This window comes from Thunnus maccoyii, chromosome 15, assembly GCF_910596095.1.
Source record: "Thunnus maccoyii chromosome 15, fThuMac1.1, whole genome shotgun sequence".
Lineage (NCBI taxonomy): Eukaryota > Metazoa > Chordata > Actinopteri > Scombriformes > Scombridae > Thunnus > Thunnus maccoyii.
In genome coordinates this window covers 3,947,580-3,966,326 of record NC_056547.1, presented here as the reverse complement: position 1 = coordinate 3,966,326, position 18,747 = coordinate 3,947,580, and the positions used below count along the sequence as shown (strand labels likewise).

At 38.8% G+C, this 18,747-nt stretch overlaps 2 protein-coding genes and 1 long non-coding RNA gene across 5 annotated transcripts in view; all 3 read right to left on the bottom strand.

Moving 5' to 3' along the window:
- The window catches only part of LOC121913709 (DLA class I histocompatibility antigen, A9/A9 alpha chain-like), a 258,294-nt gene that overhangs the window by 162,756 nt on the left and 76,791 nt on the right, over positions 1–18,747 (bottom strand). The window lies entirely within an intron of this gene.
- LOC121913719 overlaps positions 1–18,747 on the bottom strand; it is an 80,839-nt gene that overhangs the window by 55,512 nt on the left and 6,580 nt on the right. The window lies entirely within an intron of this gene.
- On the bottom strand, positions 3,889–18,524 carry LOC121913713 (major histocompatibility complex class I-related gene protein-like). The gene is made up of 7 exons (XM_042436485.1): positions 18,322–18,524; positions 16,295–16,567; positions 15,751–16,041; positions 7,777–8,061; positions 7,085–7,198; positions 4,878–4,928; positions 3,889–4,673 (listed from the first exon to the last, which is right to left on the bottom strand). The coding sequence occupies exons 1-7, from the start codon at positions 18,374–18,376 to the stop codon at positions 4,552–4,554; spliced, it is 1,191 nt and encodes a 396-aa protein (XP_042292419.1). The 5' UTR covers positions 18,377–18,524; the 3' UTR covers positions 3,889–4,551.

Genomic DNA, 18,747 nt, shown 5'->3' with positions numbered 1-18,747 from the left:
CATTTGGATTATAATACATTCACATCAGAGCCTGAAAAAGGAAAAAAAAAAAACACAGTAAAAATGTATAAAAACATTAAATATATTTGATACATGTGAATAAAGCAGACTAATATTTCATTAATAATGATTGTATTCAACCCAACAGGTACAGATGCAGAAATCATGTTTAAACCTGCAGTGAATTTGCTTTCATATCATTTAATATAGAATTTAAAAAGTGATCAAGTGAGCATTAAACATTATAACTTGTTGAAGCAGTTGTAGACACTGAACAGTACATCACACAATCAGTAATAATTATACAAATATCCAAAAAAAAAAAATAGTTATCTTGTATTTTTGGAGAGAAAGCATGTTGTTAAGGTTGACCTTTCGCTAAAGATTGAGAACACAAACCAGACAGCTTTATACCAGCAAAGTTAAAGACAGTCAGGTCCCTAAATGGACACTTCAACAAACCGTTACACCTTCTTACAAAAAAGAAGGGTCATAGGATGATGTCACAGAGACCTGATGGTCAGTCAATAACTTCAAACAAGGACATCTATCAAATTTAGCTCAACTAGGTACCTGATGATCCACAGTTTGTAAAACAGCAGGATTAAGGCAAAGATATCTGTAGATAAACCCCAGAGGTCAGCAAACAACCCTCAGATACAAACAAGTTCAAGAGTTCAACTAACCTAGGAGGTAGAATTTCTTATTCCACAGTGTCACAGTGATGTTACATCACATTGAATAGAGAACAAACACTGAACCCTTTAGTTTAAAAACATGTGTAACATATATAATATATACAAGAAATACATTAAATGAATCACTATTTAAATCACTCTCACAAGTGTAATACTGACAAGTTGTTTTACTAAATTTACAAGCATGAATTTCTTGCTCAACACCTCATAACTCTGACTTTATTTCATGATCTGTCTTCAGGCTTTTCAAAACGTCTCATCAAATCCAGCTGTTACTGATTCTAGACAAATTTGACAAAACTTTTGTTTGAAAAACAATATCAACAGATCCACAACAGCTACTTCAAGTAAAAACACTTATTCTTACCCTCTTGTATAAATCTACTGTAGCATTTAACATTTGCTTCAGTAACTGTGATTAATGATCTCTAAACTTCAATATTTTCAGATTTCAAAGAGATTCCTTTTAAAAGTTAAACGTCACATTTGTTTCATTTCTTACAGGTCACACTTTTCTAATCACCTTCCTGAGTTTCCACTTGACGTTCCAGGATCTCTTACCCCCGATCACAATAAACTTGCCTCAGTAATGTGAAACAATAGTGTTTCTTTCACCATGACTTTGAGGTTCAGTTTAAAGAGACATGGAAGAATTTTTTAACAAATTTAAGGCAATCAATGGAAGAAAACTACAAAGAGAGAATATGTGAAATCTGTTGGAACATTATTCCAGAGTAATCAGGACTCCTCAAACTATTACACTTACTAAAGTTCAAACCCAATCCCTGTAGTGTCTGTACTTTAAAATCACTGTTGAAACATTACAACCACAAAGCAGTGTCTTTTTACTACTACTGTTCTCATCATCATCAAATGATCAATTAATTTGGAAAACTCTTAAAAGAGGCTCTCTGGCTCTCTTTGGTTCTTCTGGTTTTTCAAACTCCCATCTTTACTTTATATCCTCTGCCCAGTAGTAAGGTTTTTTTTATCTGGTTAGTTGATTCCTCTCAGACTTAAGGAGAGACTGACTGGAGCCATCAGAGCCGTTGTCTTGAGCTGTTGTCTGCAAGAATTAACAGATGTGTTACTTTCTATACATGAACTAATGCTGCTTTTCTATGTACCTTGTGAGGCTGAGATGCATTTTTGGTATTAACTTTTCGTTTATCCAAATTACATAACATATTTTCTAAGTTACCTCTAGTAATATCTAGTCATGAAGATAGTATGTTAAGTTTTGGTAATTTGGGTGTAATTCCTTTAAACCTTTAATTTATCTCTTGCTGCCACTTGAAGTTGCCAAAGCATGAACCTGCGGGGTGCAGAATTTCAGTCAATCAACAGAAGATACTTACTAGAACCATCAGGGGGACTAGAGACATCAGAGTCACCACTGTTGAGACCAATCAGACCCTGTGAAGAAAAGAAAATGCATTGAGGTTTGTAATAACTGCTTATATCCAATCTGTGTTTTCTGGACTGCTTTTGATTTATTTATTCACTGAGGATACAATGGAAACTAAAGATAAAATGCTTTAAAATACTGTTTCAGGACCTGAGTCAATGTCTGCAGAGGAAGAGCTTTCTTTATGTTATAAATGATGATATATAATAGATTAAAGTGATGTAACATCACAACAGTTTCAGACAATAACAAAATGTTTTGATGGTTTCCTGTAACACCATTAACACCAGCACCTCCTAACTTCACTTCCTGTTTGGTTTAAAACTTCAAAGATTAAACTCAGTCATCTATTGTTTTTTAATCTATTATTCAAATTACATGAACATTGGTGGGTGCAGAGTTGGGCAATATGGACAAAATAATATCTCATTATCAAAACAGTATTTCATTATGTAACACTGACATCAGAATCTGTACAAAGTCATGTAGCTCAGCAGCTGACATCATGTCTTCCTACAGGAAAACTTTTACCTTTCTTTTTCTTCTTGTTCTTCAGGGGAGTTTTGTTCACACCTTCATCATTGGGAAGTTGTGGAGAGACATTGATAAACACACACACACACACACACAAAATTAAAGACTACAATCTGCTTTAATGTATAATGTTAATTTTTTACATGATCTTATAATATTCTCAGGTTTGTCAACATCACGTGTGTGAGAGGAAGAAATCATAGAAAATCAACATAATGGTGCGTTGGCTCCGATCATTTATGGTGGTGTGAAAGCTGTCAAACCCTGCTGCAGACCAAACAACCAGGTTTTTTTCTCCAAAAAGCATCTTAAAGCTATGATGAAACTGTAAAATCCATCTTATGAACCTTCGTCAGTTTCAGAGGTTTGTTTCCAAAAAGCATCATAACTGACGACGCTCTTACAAACAAACAAAGATGAACGAGTGACTCCTGAACACTCGCAGGAGGCTCAAAGCATCTTAAGAACCTAAAGCAGGAACCAAAAACTACATGTTTTATTCAAGTTTTCACTGTTTTTCTTCATGAAAAACTATACTATATACTATATACTATACTCAAAAATGAACACTGATGTTCTATAAGTGACGTTGATGTAAAAGGAAGAATTAGAAAATAAAACTAAACTAAACCAACAGACACAAAAATTAATCCAACAATTAATCTGCCAGTTTGTGTCTTCATCGTCCTCCTCTCCCTCTTCTTGCATCATATATTCATCTCTACTGGCTGAAACTTCCCCAGTGCTATATTTTCAGGTTCTTTTCTTTAGATTTATGTGTATGTTTGCTTCACGCTGACATACAGCAGGTCTGATACAGAAATGATGATGAAATGACGCAAAGTCATGAAACTTCTGCTGCTTCATTTCAGTTTTAATCTGATCTTCAGAGTAACGTTAACGCAGCTGAATCAAAGTTTACTTTCTTAAAGATCCCCTCCAGACATGTATAAAGACATAAAAATTCTCTACATCTAATAATAATGTCTCTCATATAGTTTTTGCACAAGAAAAGTATAATTACCACTTTAAAATCCTAGAAATATCATCTACTCCTTCTCCCTCACTTCTGACTGTGTGGACACACTGTGGATTTTGGCCTCCATCACTTACATTGAAAGCACATTTGAAGGATCTTTTAATATCCAGTATGAACAGGAGGAATGATTACAGCGAGGAAAACCTCTTTTACTGTTCATATGGACACCTGACTGTTGATTATGATAGAGTTTAAAAATTGTGAACTTGTCCTTTAAAGCCTCAGTCAGTGTTTTTCTGATGGGAAAGAAAGAAAGTAGTTACCTTGGACATTGTTGGTTGTGGCTGGCAGAGTGGTGACTGTAAATAAAGACAACATTAACACTACTAATAAACAGCTGCACTTATTAAAATTCAAAATATACATATCCTTTTTTTAACTGAGGAAAGTGTGAAGTTCATGATTCAGAGTTTACAGACAGGGCTGCCTTAACTAATGATTTGACTTACTGACCATCTTCTCTTAATATGAGTCCATGTGTCTGATAAAACGTGGAGCTTTTTCTGTCTCTACATCCTCTTTGATTCTTTTTTTTAATAATCAGGATTGTTTGGTCTTTGGTTGGTTTGGTTTGTCTTTTGGTCTATAAGTCTATATTCTTGCTGTGTTTACAGAAATGACTGATACCAGTTAGACTTCTGAAGGTGAACTGGTAATGTATGGCAGAGGCTCGTGTCCAGAAGGTCTGCCTCAGGTTGGTGATTTATGTCTGAACAACTGCACCTGTCCACTCAGTGGCTCCTAGCCAACCTACAAGAGGCCCTTCCTCCTCCTCTGTCTCAGCTTTTTTTTTACACTTTAATTTATTAATAAAGTTAAATTTGGTTTATTCAGACATTTGGGATTCCTTCATCATGCTGCCTCCATCTGAGTCATTGTTGTAACATTATAAACATCTTTAGCACCAAAACATTTAACATTTCAATCTTTAAAAGAATCCACAGCAGAAAAGTAAAGCACTTACCTGGGGCAGGAACTTCATCAAGTGGTAAAGCTGTGAACAAACACAAAGATAACACACAAAACAAAATCAGCTAAACTAACTATTGTCAAGTTCATTGTACAGAAGTTACAGCCTGGCCAGGACTAACTAAAAGGATTAAGTTGGTATGAAAAAAGCAAAAACAACAAACTGATCAAACTGAAAAGCATGAACCTGTGTGATGCAGCTTTCAATCAGTCAACCAAAGATACTTACATGAGGCACCAGTGCTATAATTATGGCTGCTTCTGCGACGTGATCTGGACCCTGTGAAGAAAAGAAAATACATCAAGGTTTGTGTTAATGTGTTTGGGAACCTGCTTATATCCTATCAGTGCTTCCTGGACTGCTTTCTATTTATTAATTATACTAACAAGTATTGTGTGATATATCTTATTCCTCTGTGCCGTAGAGCTCTGTTGACCTCTGTGGCTCCGTGGTCAATGAGTCACACCGCTGTACTGGGTGACATGTTCCTTCATCAACATGAACACACTGTCCTTTATTTTGACTCAATCCTGCACACACAGTCCTGCTGCCAGAAATACTCACAAGAGTTCAAATGTGGATTCATCCACCGCCGAAAAATAGACCCCCACAAATACACTATTTCCTCTGTTTGTTTGTTAAAAACTACAGTGACAAAATGACTGACTTGAAACTAAATATTTGTGAGCAGTTTTTAAGATTTACATCTTCAGTATGAAGCAACGAGCTTGAAGTTGAGAGCCACAGACAGGGAGGGAAGTTGAAAAGTATGTAGAGACAGACGCATCACTTTGTTGGTTTTACTTGTTGACAATAAGAAATATATTTAACACCAGTCTGATCCTATAAGCTAAGTAACTGGCCCAACTTGTTATTTGACTGATCAGCTTTTAAAGAATCAATTTGTAATTTTGTTTTTTGACCCCAAACATTTTTATGGACAAAGCCCCTGAAGTTCAGAGAGAAAATATTTTTTATTTTGGGGTAAAAAGATGTTATACTGTGTGCAAAAAACAATCATGGTCTGAAACTGTTTAGTCCCTCCATTAGATAAATCTATTGTCCTTTAAATTACACAGCGTTAAAATACACAGTAAGGACAATCCCAGAGCAGTATGACTTCAACTGTATGAAATTAAGAGGTGAAAATAAAACTTTATCTAATTTTATTCTCTCAGTTTTGAGGTGATGAGAGCAAGTTGCATGATAGAGAAGAACTATATGAATGTATAGTTCATTATATCTCTCCAACATGGTAACAACTTGTGACATAATAAATCTATTTAAAAACACCAAATGCAAATGTTGTGTTTCAGTGGATTTCCTTCTCCTAACATGTCATGATGTCCATGATCATTAAATAATAGACCTTTGCACCAGATAACCAACAATGATTTAACACCCTTTCACCTACCTGACTTATAGCAGAAGAGACTGTAATATCTGTCTAATCTTGGTGTAAATACAGTATATGTAAGAGATAAAACCCGACAGGTTGTATGTTCCATGATTGAAATGGACGGCACAAACACTAAGAACCATCAGTATCCCTCTAATACCATGACCACTTGGGTTTGTTTTTACAATCTGCAGCGTGAATCAGTTCAATTTTAAGTTCTGGGTCACTTTTGACTGAATTCAGTAACTATGGCACCACGTTTTATTTACAACAGCAATGATGAAGCATTTTGAATTCATTACTTCAAAATTAGCTAATTTCTGTCTGTTTGGATTTAAATTTCAGTTCAGGCAAATTCTCTTATCGTGACTCTGAGGTTCATTTCAGCTGCAGCATCAAGTATAAATATCAGAACTCTGCTAACTGTAGCCTCAGTTTGTTCCTCTCACACAGAGCTGCTGGAGACGTTAGCAGGTCTGATAAGAGACGTCGTGCTGCTTAGAGAACCCTGGTTATACAAATAATTTATTCCTTTTCTGAGGCAGTAAACACAACACATGGGCCCGCTGATAACTAACTGTGCTGTATTAAAAGCTGTATGATGTATGTATTATGTGCTGTATTATAAAGACATTCAGACTGATGACGGTAACATTAACATGATAAACCGCAGGGCTACAGCTACGTACTGACACTCCCTCACAGACACACACACACCTGAGAGCTTCTCGTAGTAGAAACTTTTACAAAGGGCCATGAATGTGCTTCTAGTGACAGTCAAAGCTCCGGCGGACACAGAGAGTCTGACAGCAGCTGCTCATGGCCGGTTATCTCTGACTACCAGCTCTACATCTGTTCATGCTACACTGAGCGGTGGTCAGTCTTAATCCACTCTCGTCAACATCCCCGTACCTCCCGCATCACGCGCTACATAGCCACGAGGCCACACCCCCTACAGTCTTCCTGTGCACATCTTTTAAATATGCTGGGATGTTGAGAGAACGCGATGATTACATATTACACCTATCAATTTTACCTTTTCTATACACCACCAGCACTGCAGCCACGATGATGACAAGCAGAACGACCACAATCACTACAGCAATAATGCCTACACTGTTTCCTCCAGGAGGGTCAGGACAATAACCATCTAAAACACAGAAAACATTTACATTAGTTTCACATTTAGTTCACTTTTAACATCATTAATATTTAGTTTCATGTGACTCAGTGTTGATGCATGGTACTAAAATGTAGACGTGATAATCAGTGATAATGTGATAAAAGTGATAAGATACAATTTAATGACACAAAATAACATGAAATGTGGAGACTATGTCAAGAGTCAAAAAGGATTCTTACCAAAAAGTCCAAAATTTCAAACTTCAAAAAGTTGGTTCTTGCCAGTTAATGTTGTGTTTTTTCTCTTGTAGCTACTAACTGTGACGCTAAAAATGAATGAATCCACTTCATCTTCGATAAAGATAAACATTTAAACACATTTTGAATATAATACTCTCCTCCAGTGAAGAAGTAACTTGACAGTAGGCAGCTTTTGATGCAGACTCTTACTGCATCGCACCCTGAGCTAATACAAAAAGGTCCAATATGAAGCATAACCATTGTCTTGGTTATAACCTGTCTGATCATCTGATCATTTGCATTTTTGCCCCAAAAAACTTTGTTGAACTGTTACAAATTGTAAATTGAAATAAGAAAGTTTCTTACCCCAAACCTTCTCCACATATACACCGGTTGCTCTGTGAGTGACTTCACATCTGTATGAAGCAACATCACTCCTTAAAATCTCCACACTATCTCTTCTCTGGTAGGTATCGTCTTCATTTGGTCGAACACCTGAGGTCAACAACCCGTCCTCTTTAGTCAAAACGTGGCCGTCTCTTTTGATCTCCAGGATGATGTCTTTTGGGTAGAAACCTGTGGCCAGGCAGGTCAACGTGACGTTTGTCTCAGTTTTGGTGTTCGTGGCAAACACGTACACATCTGGCGGAGCTGGAAAGAGAAAATGTTAGGTGAGTTCATGTTTGCAGGGAGGTTACATAGCATTATGCTAAACCACATGTGATATTGTTTGTACCATCCTCATAATAAACTAAACTAATAGAATCTGTTGCTACAACAACTACAGCAAATAGTGACAATGATATCTTTAATTATAACAAAAGTATAACACAAAAACATACTGGTGATACTAAACTTAGCAACATAAAAACACTGCTGCTACGACACACACTTGAAGATCATGTTTGTTATTGAATATGGTGTTTATGAGGGTTGGGTTCCAATAGCCGGTTCTCTTTGTATTTGGTTCCAGGTTGGCAAATGTTGGGACTACATGTGGACCACAGTTTACCACATGTTTCAAGACTCCAAGAAACCTGAGCCCTGGGGGTTCGCACCCAAAGTGTGAAGCTCCACCCATGGATCCAGGTTATCAAAACTAGAGATTCCTCTCTTATCTTTTTTTTTTCTCCATGAGCTGCAGCAGGAGCAGCTCCTTGCTCTCTTTCACACCTCCAGCAGCTGCTGGAGCAGCTCTCTGCTCTCTTGTGTGGCCTGCTCACAGCAGACACACACAGTCTTCTTTACGGCAGAAGACGCGAGAGCCTGCCTAAGACTCAGAAACTAAGTTTCCTTGTGCCAGCAGCTAACACACAAGTCTGCTGGCCAGTTTAACAAGTACAGGAGCCGCAAAATTGAGTTAGCTTGCTGCTAACTCTACACCAAGGAGTGACCTGGGCACTCTGCACGACTGGAGTGCTGTCTGCCCAGCAACGCCTGCATCTTCAGCTTCAGAGCCAAAGCCTTCTCAGCCTGACTCACCCACGGATTCACCGGCTACAAAGCAGGACACCACAAAGCATCTCTTCCTTCATGGACTGGTAACAACTGGGCATAGCCTAGCAACACAGTGAAGCATAGTACGGCTAAGCAAGAATGTTTAACTCAAACAATGTACTGTACGTGTATTGATTTGGTTAAGGTTATACATTGAATCGTTGTTGTGATGTCCTTGTTGCTTATAGTCAGGCTACTGCATAGCCACACCGCTAGGTTAACGATAGCATGCTTAACACATGTTACATCCAGTAACTAGGCCTTGTATGCAACTAACCTCATCTTAACCTAGCACCTTTAGTATACACCAATTGGCCTTGAATAGAGAACCACACAGTTAAGAGGTTAAAACCTAGTTTGGCAAACTTTGGTTCAGGCAGCACATGTGGTTCAAGACACCACATGGTCTGGCCTTTTATCCCTGTAGTTCCCTTTATCAGCCAACGTGTCGACATGCCATGTGCTCAGTCACCAGGTGACTGCAGCCATCTTGCTATTGTCTTCCCTACACACACACACACACACACACACACACACACACTCACACATTCACACATTCACACATTCACACTTGTATATAGGTACACTTAGCTAGATTAGTATTGTGTGTTGCTTTTACCCTTTTGTTAAATAAATGCTTTTGGATATACCTGTTGTCTGTTTTAATGTTGCACAAGAATGAGTTTTGCCAACCTCTGCTCTGTAAAGAACTCCAAATCCTTCAACCTTTACTAGCTATTGATATGGTGATTTTGTTTATAGTTATTAAATTAATTATTAATCAAAGTCCCAAATTCATAGATTAGTACACTTTGAGACTGAATTGGCTATCTTTTTCCCTGAGTCCAGGGTGGTGCCCCGTTATTATTAATTCTTATTAATAATTTTATTGATTTTAATAATTAACAATTATCTTTGATAATCATTAATTATTGCTGATAGCCAAACTTGTAGCCACGGCCCAACAAAATGGTGCCCCGTGTGAGGCAGAGTATTGTTGGCAATTATTCATAATTGTGCAATATTAATTTCAGCATAATTTTGGCCAGTAACAAAATTCTGGAATCTAAAACCTTTAGACTATCCAAAAGTCTTTATATTTAACACGACCAGTCTGCCATAGGAGAAGATATCTAGCTGTACTTACAAACAAGTCAAGTGTTGGGAGAATTGATTTTTTCAAATCAATTTTCGCTAAAGCAATTGGTAACCCAAATCTTGAGTTGTTGATAACTACCACTTTAAGCCCTCGTAGTGTTAAACTAAGAGATTGCTATTGCTGCTAGCCACTCAGGTTAAACCTACTCTGTAGGAAGTGTAAGAATTTTGGTTCAGCATTCGAATAGTACACATTCAATGCCATCCAGTCAAGCTGTCAGAATTAGTTGTTAATTCAAGTGCTCCCCTTGTTAATTAAAACACAGTGTGCCACCGGCCCTGTGACACATAGAGAGCTTGTACCTGGCTGTTACTGCCATGCATTCCAGCCTGAGTAAGAAATAGAGCCTGTGAGATAGAGTCACAGTGTGCTACCAGCCCTGTGAAACTTATCACAGGGCTTGAAAGTTATCCTCTAGCTGTTACTGCCATGCATTCCAGCCTGAGTCAACTTTAAGAAACAATCCTCTAGCTGTTACTGCGCTGCATCTCAGTTAGTGCATGTTGAAATCTGTTGTGCCCACTAGAGCCACTAGACGGTGTCGTAGCTACCCCTCCTCCACAGGAAGCTACTCCCCATAGTGTAAGCCACAAAATTGTTTGGTTAGGCTAGTGTACTGCCCAAACTACACTACAAAGTGTCTGCCACGCAACACCATAGCCAACCACATTGTTTTGTTGTACTAGTCAACTGTTAATCTAATCCTCCGTTCCGGATACAACAATGGAGAACCCCTGTGTAGAACAGTTTATTTCTTCCCTAGCACAGAGCCTAGAACCTGGCTACCCAGAATTCATCAGCAGGTTGAATTTCAGTGGGTGCAGGAAAGAGATAGACTCACTACTCAAGGACAGGAATGATGCACAGACCGCATCCAAAGACCCATTGTTATGCTTGCTTCTGAACTTCCACAGGCAAACCAGCCTTGCCTGTCAGAGCAGAGCAGCCCTAGAAAAGGAGGTAGATTTCCTTAGAGCGCAAAATGCTTGCCTCCTCCATGAGGTTCAGACGGCCAATAAGAAAGCCATGTGCTATTTAGAAGACCTGTACTCAGCAGAGTTAAATCTCTGCTCACACAAGGAGGAATTGTTAAGGCTTAGGTCAGAATGTCCTGCCCCACTACAGTCATTCAGCCAATGTGATTCCAGTTATTCCGATTCATACTCCTCCCATAATGAAAGGTTAACTCCCTCTCCACTCAGAAGATTGGAACAATTCCCAACTGACCCTAAGTTCTTGGGAATGAAGTCAGCTTCTCAACCTCCACTGAGAGACAGAGCTAACAGCTACCTGAGTTCCCATCTCTCTGAAACAGACACTGAAGAGACATGTAGTTTATCCTCTAGAAGATATTCTGCCCAGTGTTTTTCTCAGCCACCAATACATGACACATTCATCCGTGCTCATCCTTCCGAAGGGGGGACTAGATCATCCCAGAACTGTTCAGCCTCTCCTCAGCACTATCAGGAAAGTGATAACAGTTGTTCAGCCCCTGCCCTTCAACCAGAGAGAACTGTAGTACGTGATGCACATGTCCATGATAGTGCTAGTTTAGTCTTGTCTTCACCAGAAATGACTTCACAGTGTCCCCGCCTTAAAGTGCTTGAGCTCATAGCTAAGGACATTGATCATTTTGACCCAGACAGCTGTAATCACCACATTGAAGATTACTTTAGAGAACTAGAATACAATCTAGTTGACCTGCCCCATGCAACCCAAAGTGAGAAAGTTAAACTTGTGTGGAAAACCAGCTCTAAAGCTGTACACAAGTTTATACAATCACAACCTTCCAGAGTCAGAAATGACTACCAAGAGCTCCGTCAAGCACTAGTAGAAGAATTCTCTTTTACTGCTGACAAGACCACATCAATGGTTGCAGCCCTCCAAGTTAAACATTCCCATCGTGAGCATCCCAGGGATTATTACCAACGTTTGAGGCATGCGTACTTCCAGGGTAAGAATGCACCAGGCTTAGAAGAAAACCCCACCTTCAAGTCCATATTCTTGCAGAACCTTCATCCATGCGTACGCACTCACGTTGTACTTATGACACACCAAGGTAACCCCTCACTGCGTGAGATAAGAAAGATGACACAGGTGGCTTGGGAAACTGCTGTCACTTCCAAAGCAGGAGGGAAAACAATTGAGCCTGCCAGCTCAAACACTGAAGCGTCATACAGGTCTGCTGCCTCAAAAGACCACCCTCATAACAGTCCAAAGGGGGGTGACAAAAGGCAGCATAGGGACACTGAGCGTAAGCGCCATGTCCACCAACTGCGTCGAGATAGGCATTCACACAGTAGAAGCTTTAGAAGGCCATACGCAGAGATTCTGGCCCAGAAGTGTGACCAGACAATGGACAGATCAGATGATGACCACAGCATCTCTGACCACAGTTCAGTACATGGTCACCATCTATCAGACAGTGACAGTGCCTCTGAATGTCTCTCTCCCTCTGGCTACACGGAGCGTTACAGCCCTGAGCCACAAGTTAGAAACTTAAGGCACAAGAGCTCTAGAGTTCGCTTCTCACAATTCTAGACAGCAACACAGTCCACCCCTGTACTGACAGTAAGACAGATACCAGTGCCTTACTTTTCCTGCAGTTACATAGATACACTTGGGTTTGTTAGCAACAGTAGCAACCTCAGTTATTCTAAACTCAGTAATAGCCAGACAGCCTGCTATTAGTTGAGGAAAGCCTAAATTCTGATTCAGCTCAGACACCACTGTCCTACTTTGCAAGTACAATTGGATCAACTCTTTGGTAGTATTTTGTCAATAGGATCACTTTGCAAAACACTAGCTTAGGACACTCCATTATGTACTTTCAGAAGTAGTTATACACATGTCTTCATCCACCACAAGTTTAGGACATAGTGCCAAACAAACAACGATACAGCCATTAGGACTTTGGGATTTTTGGAAATATGATGACATCCTTCTGCAGCTACACTTGCCTGAAGGACAAAATTGTAAAGTCTGCCAAGATCAGACTGAGTACTACATTGAGTAGTCAGTATTGTCATCAGATCCAATGAGTGAAACAACAAACACTCTTGGACAATCCAGAAATGGCTTTATCATTTTAGGTGCCGCTTTCTCACCTTAACAAAGTTACACCACTAACATTCCTGTTCTCACTGACCCAAAGAGTAATGAGAAACCCAGGTTATGTTATTTAGGACTATGCCTTTGTTGTTGTCTATCATGCTTTTGTTTTGTAACTCTGACTGTTCTTGCTTAGCCAAGATAGATAGTGTTAACCACTGCCCAGATGTTACGAACTTGAATGAACGGACAAATTAACTCTTTCAACTGTGGACCATACAGTACATGTATGTTTGTGCTCCCGGGATCACACATCAGGTGCAATCCTAGGACCAAAGGGGGGATGTTGGGACTACATGTGGACCACAGTTTACCACATGTTTCAAGACTCCAAGAAACCTGAGCCCTGGGGGTTCGCACCCAAAGTGTGAAGCTCCACCCATGGATCCAGGTTATCAAAACTAGAGATTCCTCTCTTATCTTTTTTTTTTCTCCACGAGCTGCAGCAGGAGCAGCTCCTTGCTCTCTTTCACACCTCCAGCAGCTGCTGGAGCAGCTCTCTGCTCTCGTGTGTGGCCTGCTCACAGCAGACACACACAGTCTTCTTTACGGCAGAAGACGCGAGAGCCTGCCTAAGACTCAGAAACTAAGTTTCCTTGTGCCAGCAGCTAACACACAAGTCTGCTGGCCAGTTTAACAAGTACAGGAGCCGCAAAATTGAGTTAGCTTGCTGCTAACTCTACACCAAGGAGTGACCTGGGCACTCTGCACGACTGGAGTGCTGTCTGCCCAGCAACGCCTGCATCTTCAACTTCAGAGCCAAAGCCTTCTCAGCCTGACTCACACACGGATTCACCGGCTACAAAGCAGGACACCACAAAGCATCTCTTCCTTCATGGACTGGTAACAACTGGGCATAGCCTAGCAACACAGTGAAGCATAGTACGGCTAAGCAAGAATGTTTAACTCAAACAATGTACTGTACGTGTATTGATTTGGTTAAGGTTATACATTGAACTGTTGTTGTGATGTCCTTGTTGCTTATAGTCAGGATACTGCATAGCCACACCGCTAGGTTAACGATAGCATGCTTAACATGTTACATCCAGTAACTAGGCCTTGTATGCAACTAACCTCATCTTAACCTGGCACCTTTAGTATACACCAATTGGCCTTGAATAGAGAACCACACAGTTAAGAGGTTAAAACCTAGTTTGGCAAACTTTGGTTCAGGCAGCACATGTGGTTCAAGACACCACATGGTCTGGCCTTTTATCCCTGTAGTTCCCTTTATCAGCCAACGTGTCGACATGCCATGTGCTCAGTCACCAGGTGACTGCAGCCATCTTGCTATTGTCTTCCCTACACACACACACACACACACACACACACACACACACACACACTCACACATTCACACATTCACACTTGTATATAGGTACACTTAGCTAGATTAGTATTGTGTGTTGCTTTTACCCTTTTGTTAAATAAATGCTTTTGGATATACCTGTTGTCTGTTTTAATGTTGCACAAGAATGAGTTTTGCCAACCTCTGCTCTGTAAAGAACTCCAAATCCTTCAACCTTTACTAGCTATTGATATGGTGATTTTGTTTATAGTTATTAAATTAATTATTAATCAAAGTCCCAAATTCATAGATTAGTACACTTTGAGACTGAATTGGCTATCTTTTTCCCTGAGTCCAGGGTGGTGCCCCATTATTATTAATTCTTATTAATAATTTTATTGATTTTAATAATTAACAATTATCTTTGATAATCATTAATTATTGCTGATAGCCAAACTTGTAGCCACGGCCCAACACAAAGTACCGGATTTGTTGAGCTGCAACAGCTATTTTTTTTCTTTTATTAGCAAAGACTGGTGTACAGAGCAGACAGAGAATAGTTTTCTCATTTACAGTATATACTGTAGCTGACACTGTCCGTCTTCTATCAGCTGTAGCCAATGAATGTTAACGCCTTGAGTAACTTGACATATTGACAGTTAAATCAGCTTCAGTTGTCAAAATCTCCCGCTCAAACTTTAATTTATAATCATATTAATTATTTAAGTTAATCAACTTAATAGTTCAGAATCAGGACTTCCAGTATTTAAAACAAGTAGCTTGTGAAAAATTAAGTGTACAAGTAGGCTACAGCAGTTATTTAAATGTGTCAGATACATATTTAATCAATATTTATTATTTTCTGCTGCTCATCTCACTTTCAGGTTGTTGCAACAGGTTGTAAAATGGAACCGAAACTGAAGTGTTTCTGCCTTCTTTCATGAAGTTATTTTTAACTTTTATTACAAATGTTGAAAGCTGAACCTCAGTGGATTCAAAAGGATTCAGAGTCAATAAAATACTATTGAACCATAATCCTAGTGAAGTGCTGTTTGTTGATGGGAAATGTTGCCACATCTGGACCTGACAATTTTCCATGACAAATACTAAAATTCAGGAAGAAACAAAAAGCCAGATTTTGTGTGAATACCAATAATATCAAGAACAGCTGATTTCATGTTTGACATTTTAACAACCTGCATAGTAATCCTTCTATTACTAAAGCCACGTCTATAACCTCTAGTAATAATGGAAAAATATAGAAATGATTTTCTGTCATACATACAGGCTGCTTGCAGCTGCTTTTGTCCGTATGTCATGAACTTCTTCAACCAATCTATACACTCGTTCTCCAGGTAGCCTTTGGTGTATTCTTTTAGGACCTGGTCATCATCCCACTTTCTCTTGGTCGGGACTGCTATATCAGTGGAGGCAACCCAGACTGCATTGGCATCGTCGAAGGACAGGAAGTCTTGTCCGTCATAGTTGTACATGTCAACGCCGCGACTAAACCTCACACTGCCATCAGGCCTCTTCTCACCCTCACAACCGACCATCCACTGAAGAATATGGACATCTAAAGGGGAGTGACAGTGAAATAAATTACAGAGAATGAGGGCATGGAAAAATGCAGCAAATAATTACAATTAAAACAGTTTCATTGAAGCTAATTAGAAGTTATCACTTGTTCCTGATTTAAGGGAAAAAAACAGCTTCATTTTTGCTGTAACATTTATCTTTACTAAAGGTATTACAGTTGTTAATTTCATAGTTTTAATTATTGATTCATCAAAAAGTGATCCCAGTCTGACACAGTTCATGAATCTTACCATCATCAGTCTGATTCATTCGTTGCTTCAGGATGTCGATGTTGACTTTGAACCACTGCTGCTTGCTCAGGCGGGACTGTGTGCCGTTCTCCCAGTAGTCTGCTGGAAGCTTCTCTTCCATCCAGGGCTCCTTGGGAATTTTTTTCTTTAGATCACTGTCATAGTAGTCGATCATCCTGTCGTCCATCAGACCCATAGCTGTGAACTCGTGGATGCCCGGAAGTTCGACAGGTTTGGAGAAGGCAGTGTACATGTACATGAGGGAATGTTTCTCTGAGAGTCACACAGAGAGAAAGACAGACAGACATGTTTACAGACGAGGTAGATGAGCTCCAGCAGATTTGACTTAATGCTTTGGACTCTTACCAATCTATTTACTGGCATCAATCAGAATATTTAGCCACATGTATGAGCCAAACAATACGTTCAGGAGATTACAGCATATACATCATTATTACCACAAAGAATAATTTGATTGAAATGGAAATTATCAGCCCCCCTATGGCTTGTTGACCTGATGTTTGTGAACACACAGAAAATAAAAGTTTGCACTAAGAGCCTCCAACAAACTTTATTCAACTTGGGGTCCTGTGATCCAGAATTTTTATAATCTTTAAAGTCTTCCCAACAGTACTAGATGGAAATTTTTTTTAATTAATAATTTTCTTTATTTTGTATATTATTTACTTTTTGCATCATTGTGTTTTGAAATTTACTGGCTAACAGTTTTATTTTAAAGATATACTGTATATCTTGATATATTTTTATTTTTTCAATAAAAACCTTCCACATCAGGAAGATAATTCATTAAACCCTGAAGGGGGAAAGTAGTAACATAGTGTAATACTATAATGATTAGTCAGTTAATTGATGAATCAATCAACAGAAAATTAATTGGTAACTATTTTAATTTACTTTTCATGCATAAAGGGTGCGTTTCTCTTGCACTTTATGCACGTTACACAACCTGCATAGACAACCGCATTGATTAAAACTTAAATGTATTTTCCCTCCCATCAGACAGAAATACATAACTGTAACTAGTCCTGCCCCAGAACAAAGATTTTCCTTGTTGAATAGGAGTCGTTAGTTCAAGTCATTAGTTGACTAGTTGACACACATATATGAAATCAATTTAATGATTTTAAAATATATATTTTTGGGGGCATCATAAAGAGGTTTGTTAGTGCAGTTAAATCCTCATATCCCTCAACTGTATTGGTAAAAATCCAGCATACAGTTGAGTGAGAAAAGAAGCAAGAACAAGGAGATAAAATGGTTGTTTATGAGCCAATTACGGTTAAGCATCATGTCAATAATATCTTAACAATGTTGTCTGTTCACCTCAGTGACACACACACACACACACACACACACACACACACACACACACACACACACACCTGCCAACCTGTTTTTATCTCTTTATCACAACAGTTCCACCTTCACCTGCCTACTTGTAACTCCCAAAATGTGACTTCATAGCATTTCCAGAACACTGAAGTCCACCAGTAATTAACAGATCAATCTAATTAGCCAAGTACTAATTATTTTAATACATTTAATAAAAATGTTTAATGCAGAGAAAACATTTCTTCTAATTGATTTAAATGTATTTGTTTTCCTCATTTTTCATTTTAGAAGTCAATATACAGTGAATAATCATGTCTACTATTATCTTTCTGATACCAATGATAGTCGAAATAAACAGATGAACAGCTCGCACACTGCAGGGCTCCAAAGTCCACTTATAATTTATTGCACCAAGCAAACCAACAATTTAGGAACATTCTGAGCTTTCGGGAAATTGAGATGGACATTTTCTTAAGATATTTTAAAAAGAACAATTGTTTGAGTCATTAAGAAAATAATCGGCAGGTTACTCTACAATTAAATTAATTATCATATACTAACGTTACTGACGACATGTTACACACGCAGGCGATAAATTATGATTTTCTAAGTAATCTAATCGATTTTAACCGGAATCGCATTAATGTGTAAAAAAAAAAACAAAACTCCCTTACCGCTGTTTACCGTCAGTCTCGTCCCCAAAAGGACGAAAACTGCGATGAAATACATCTTCACCACAAAGTAGACTCCGTTTACATTTCTGAAACTCAGTTTTATCCGAGTGTTGGACAGTGTTTAAGGACGTCTTGACGGCGCGTCGACGAACCGCTGCTACTTTTTGTTTCTCCGGTCTGTCTGCTCTACATGGTGCATTCAGGTGCTGCTCGTAAAGTCGGGACATCATGCTGCGTACAAGTCACGTCCAAGTTCCCTGCTTTTAGCACTTTTTGCTTCATGGGATCATTTCGTTCAGATAACTGTTAAACATAAAAAAAAAAAAAAAAACAGTCAGGAGCCAAAATGAACAGTGAAACTTAATTTTCTTGCTGTAATCTTTCCTCCTGTTCATACTAACCATTATCATTACAGTCTATTTAGTA

What these genes read in the sequence shown, in the direction of transcription:
- LOC121913713 (XM_042436485.1), bottom strand. Translation starts at nt 18,376, where the DNA reads ATGTATTTCATCGCAGTTTTCGTCCTTTTGGGGACGAGACTGACGGTA. An exon ending in GCTGGTGGTGTATAGAAAAG is followed by an intron (nt 4,929 to 7,084) that starts GTAAAATTGATA and finishes TTTTCTTCACAG; the next exon opens with GGTCCAGATCACGTCGCAGA. An exon ending in TTATAGCACTGGTGCCTCAT is followed by an intron (nt 4,674 to 4,877) that starts GTAAGTATCTTT and finishes GTTTGTTCACAG; the next exon opens with CTTTACCACTTGATGAAGTT.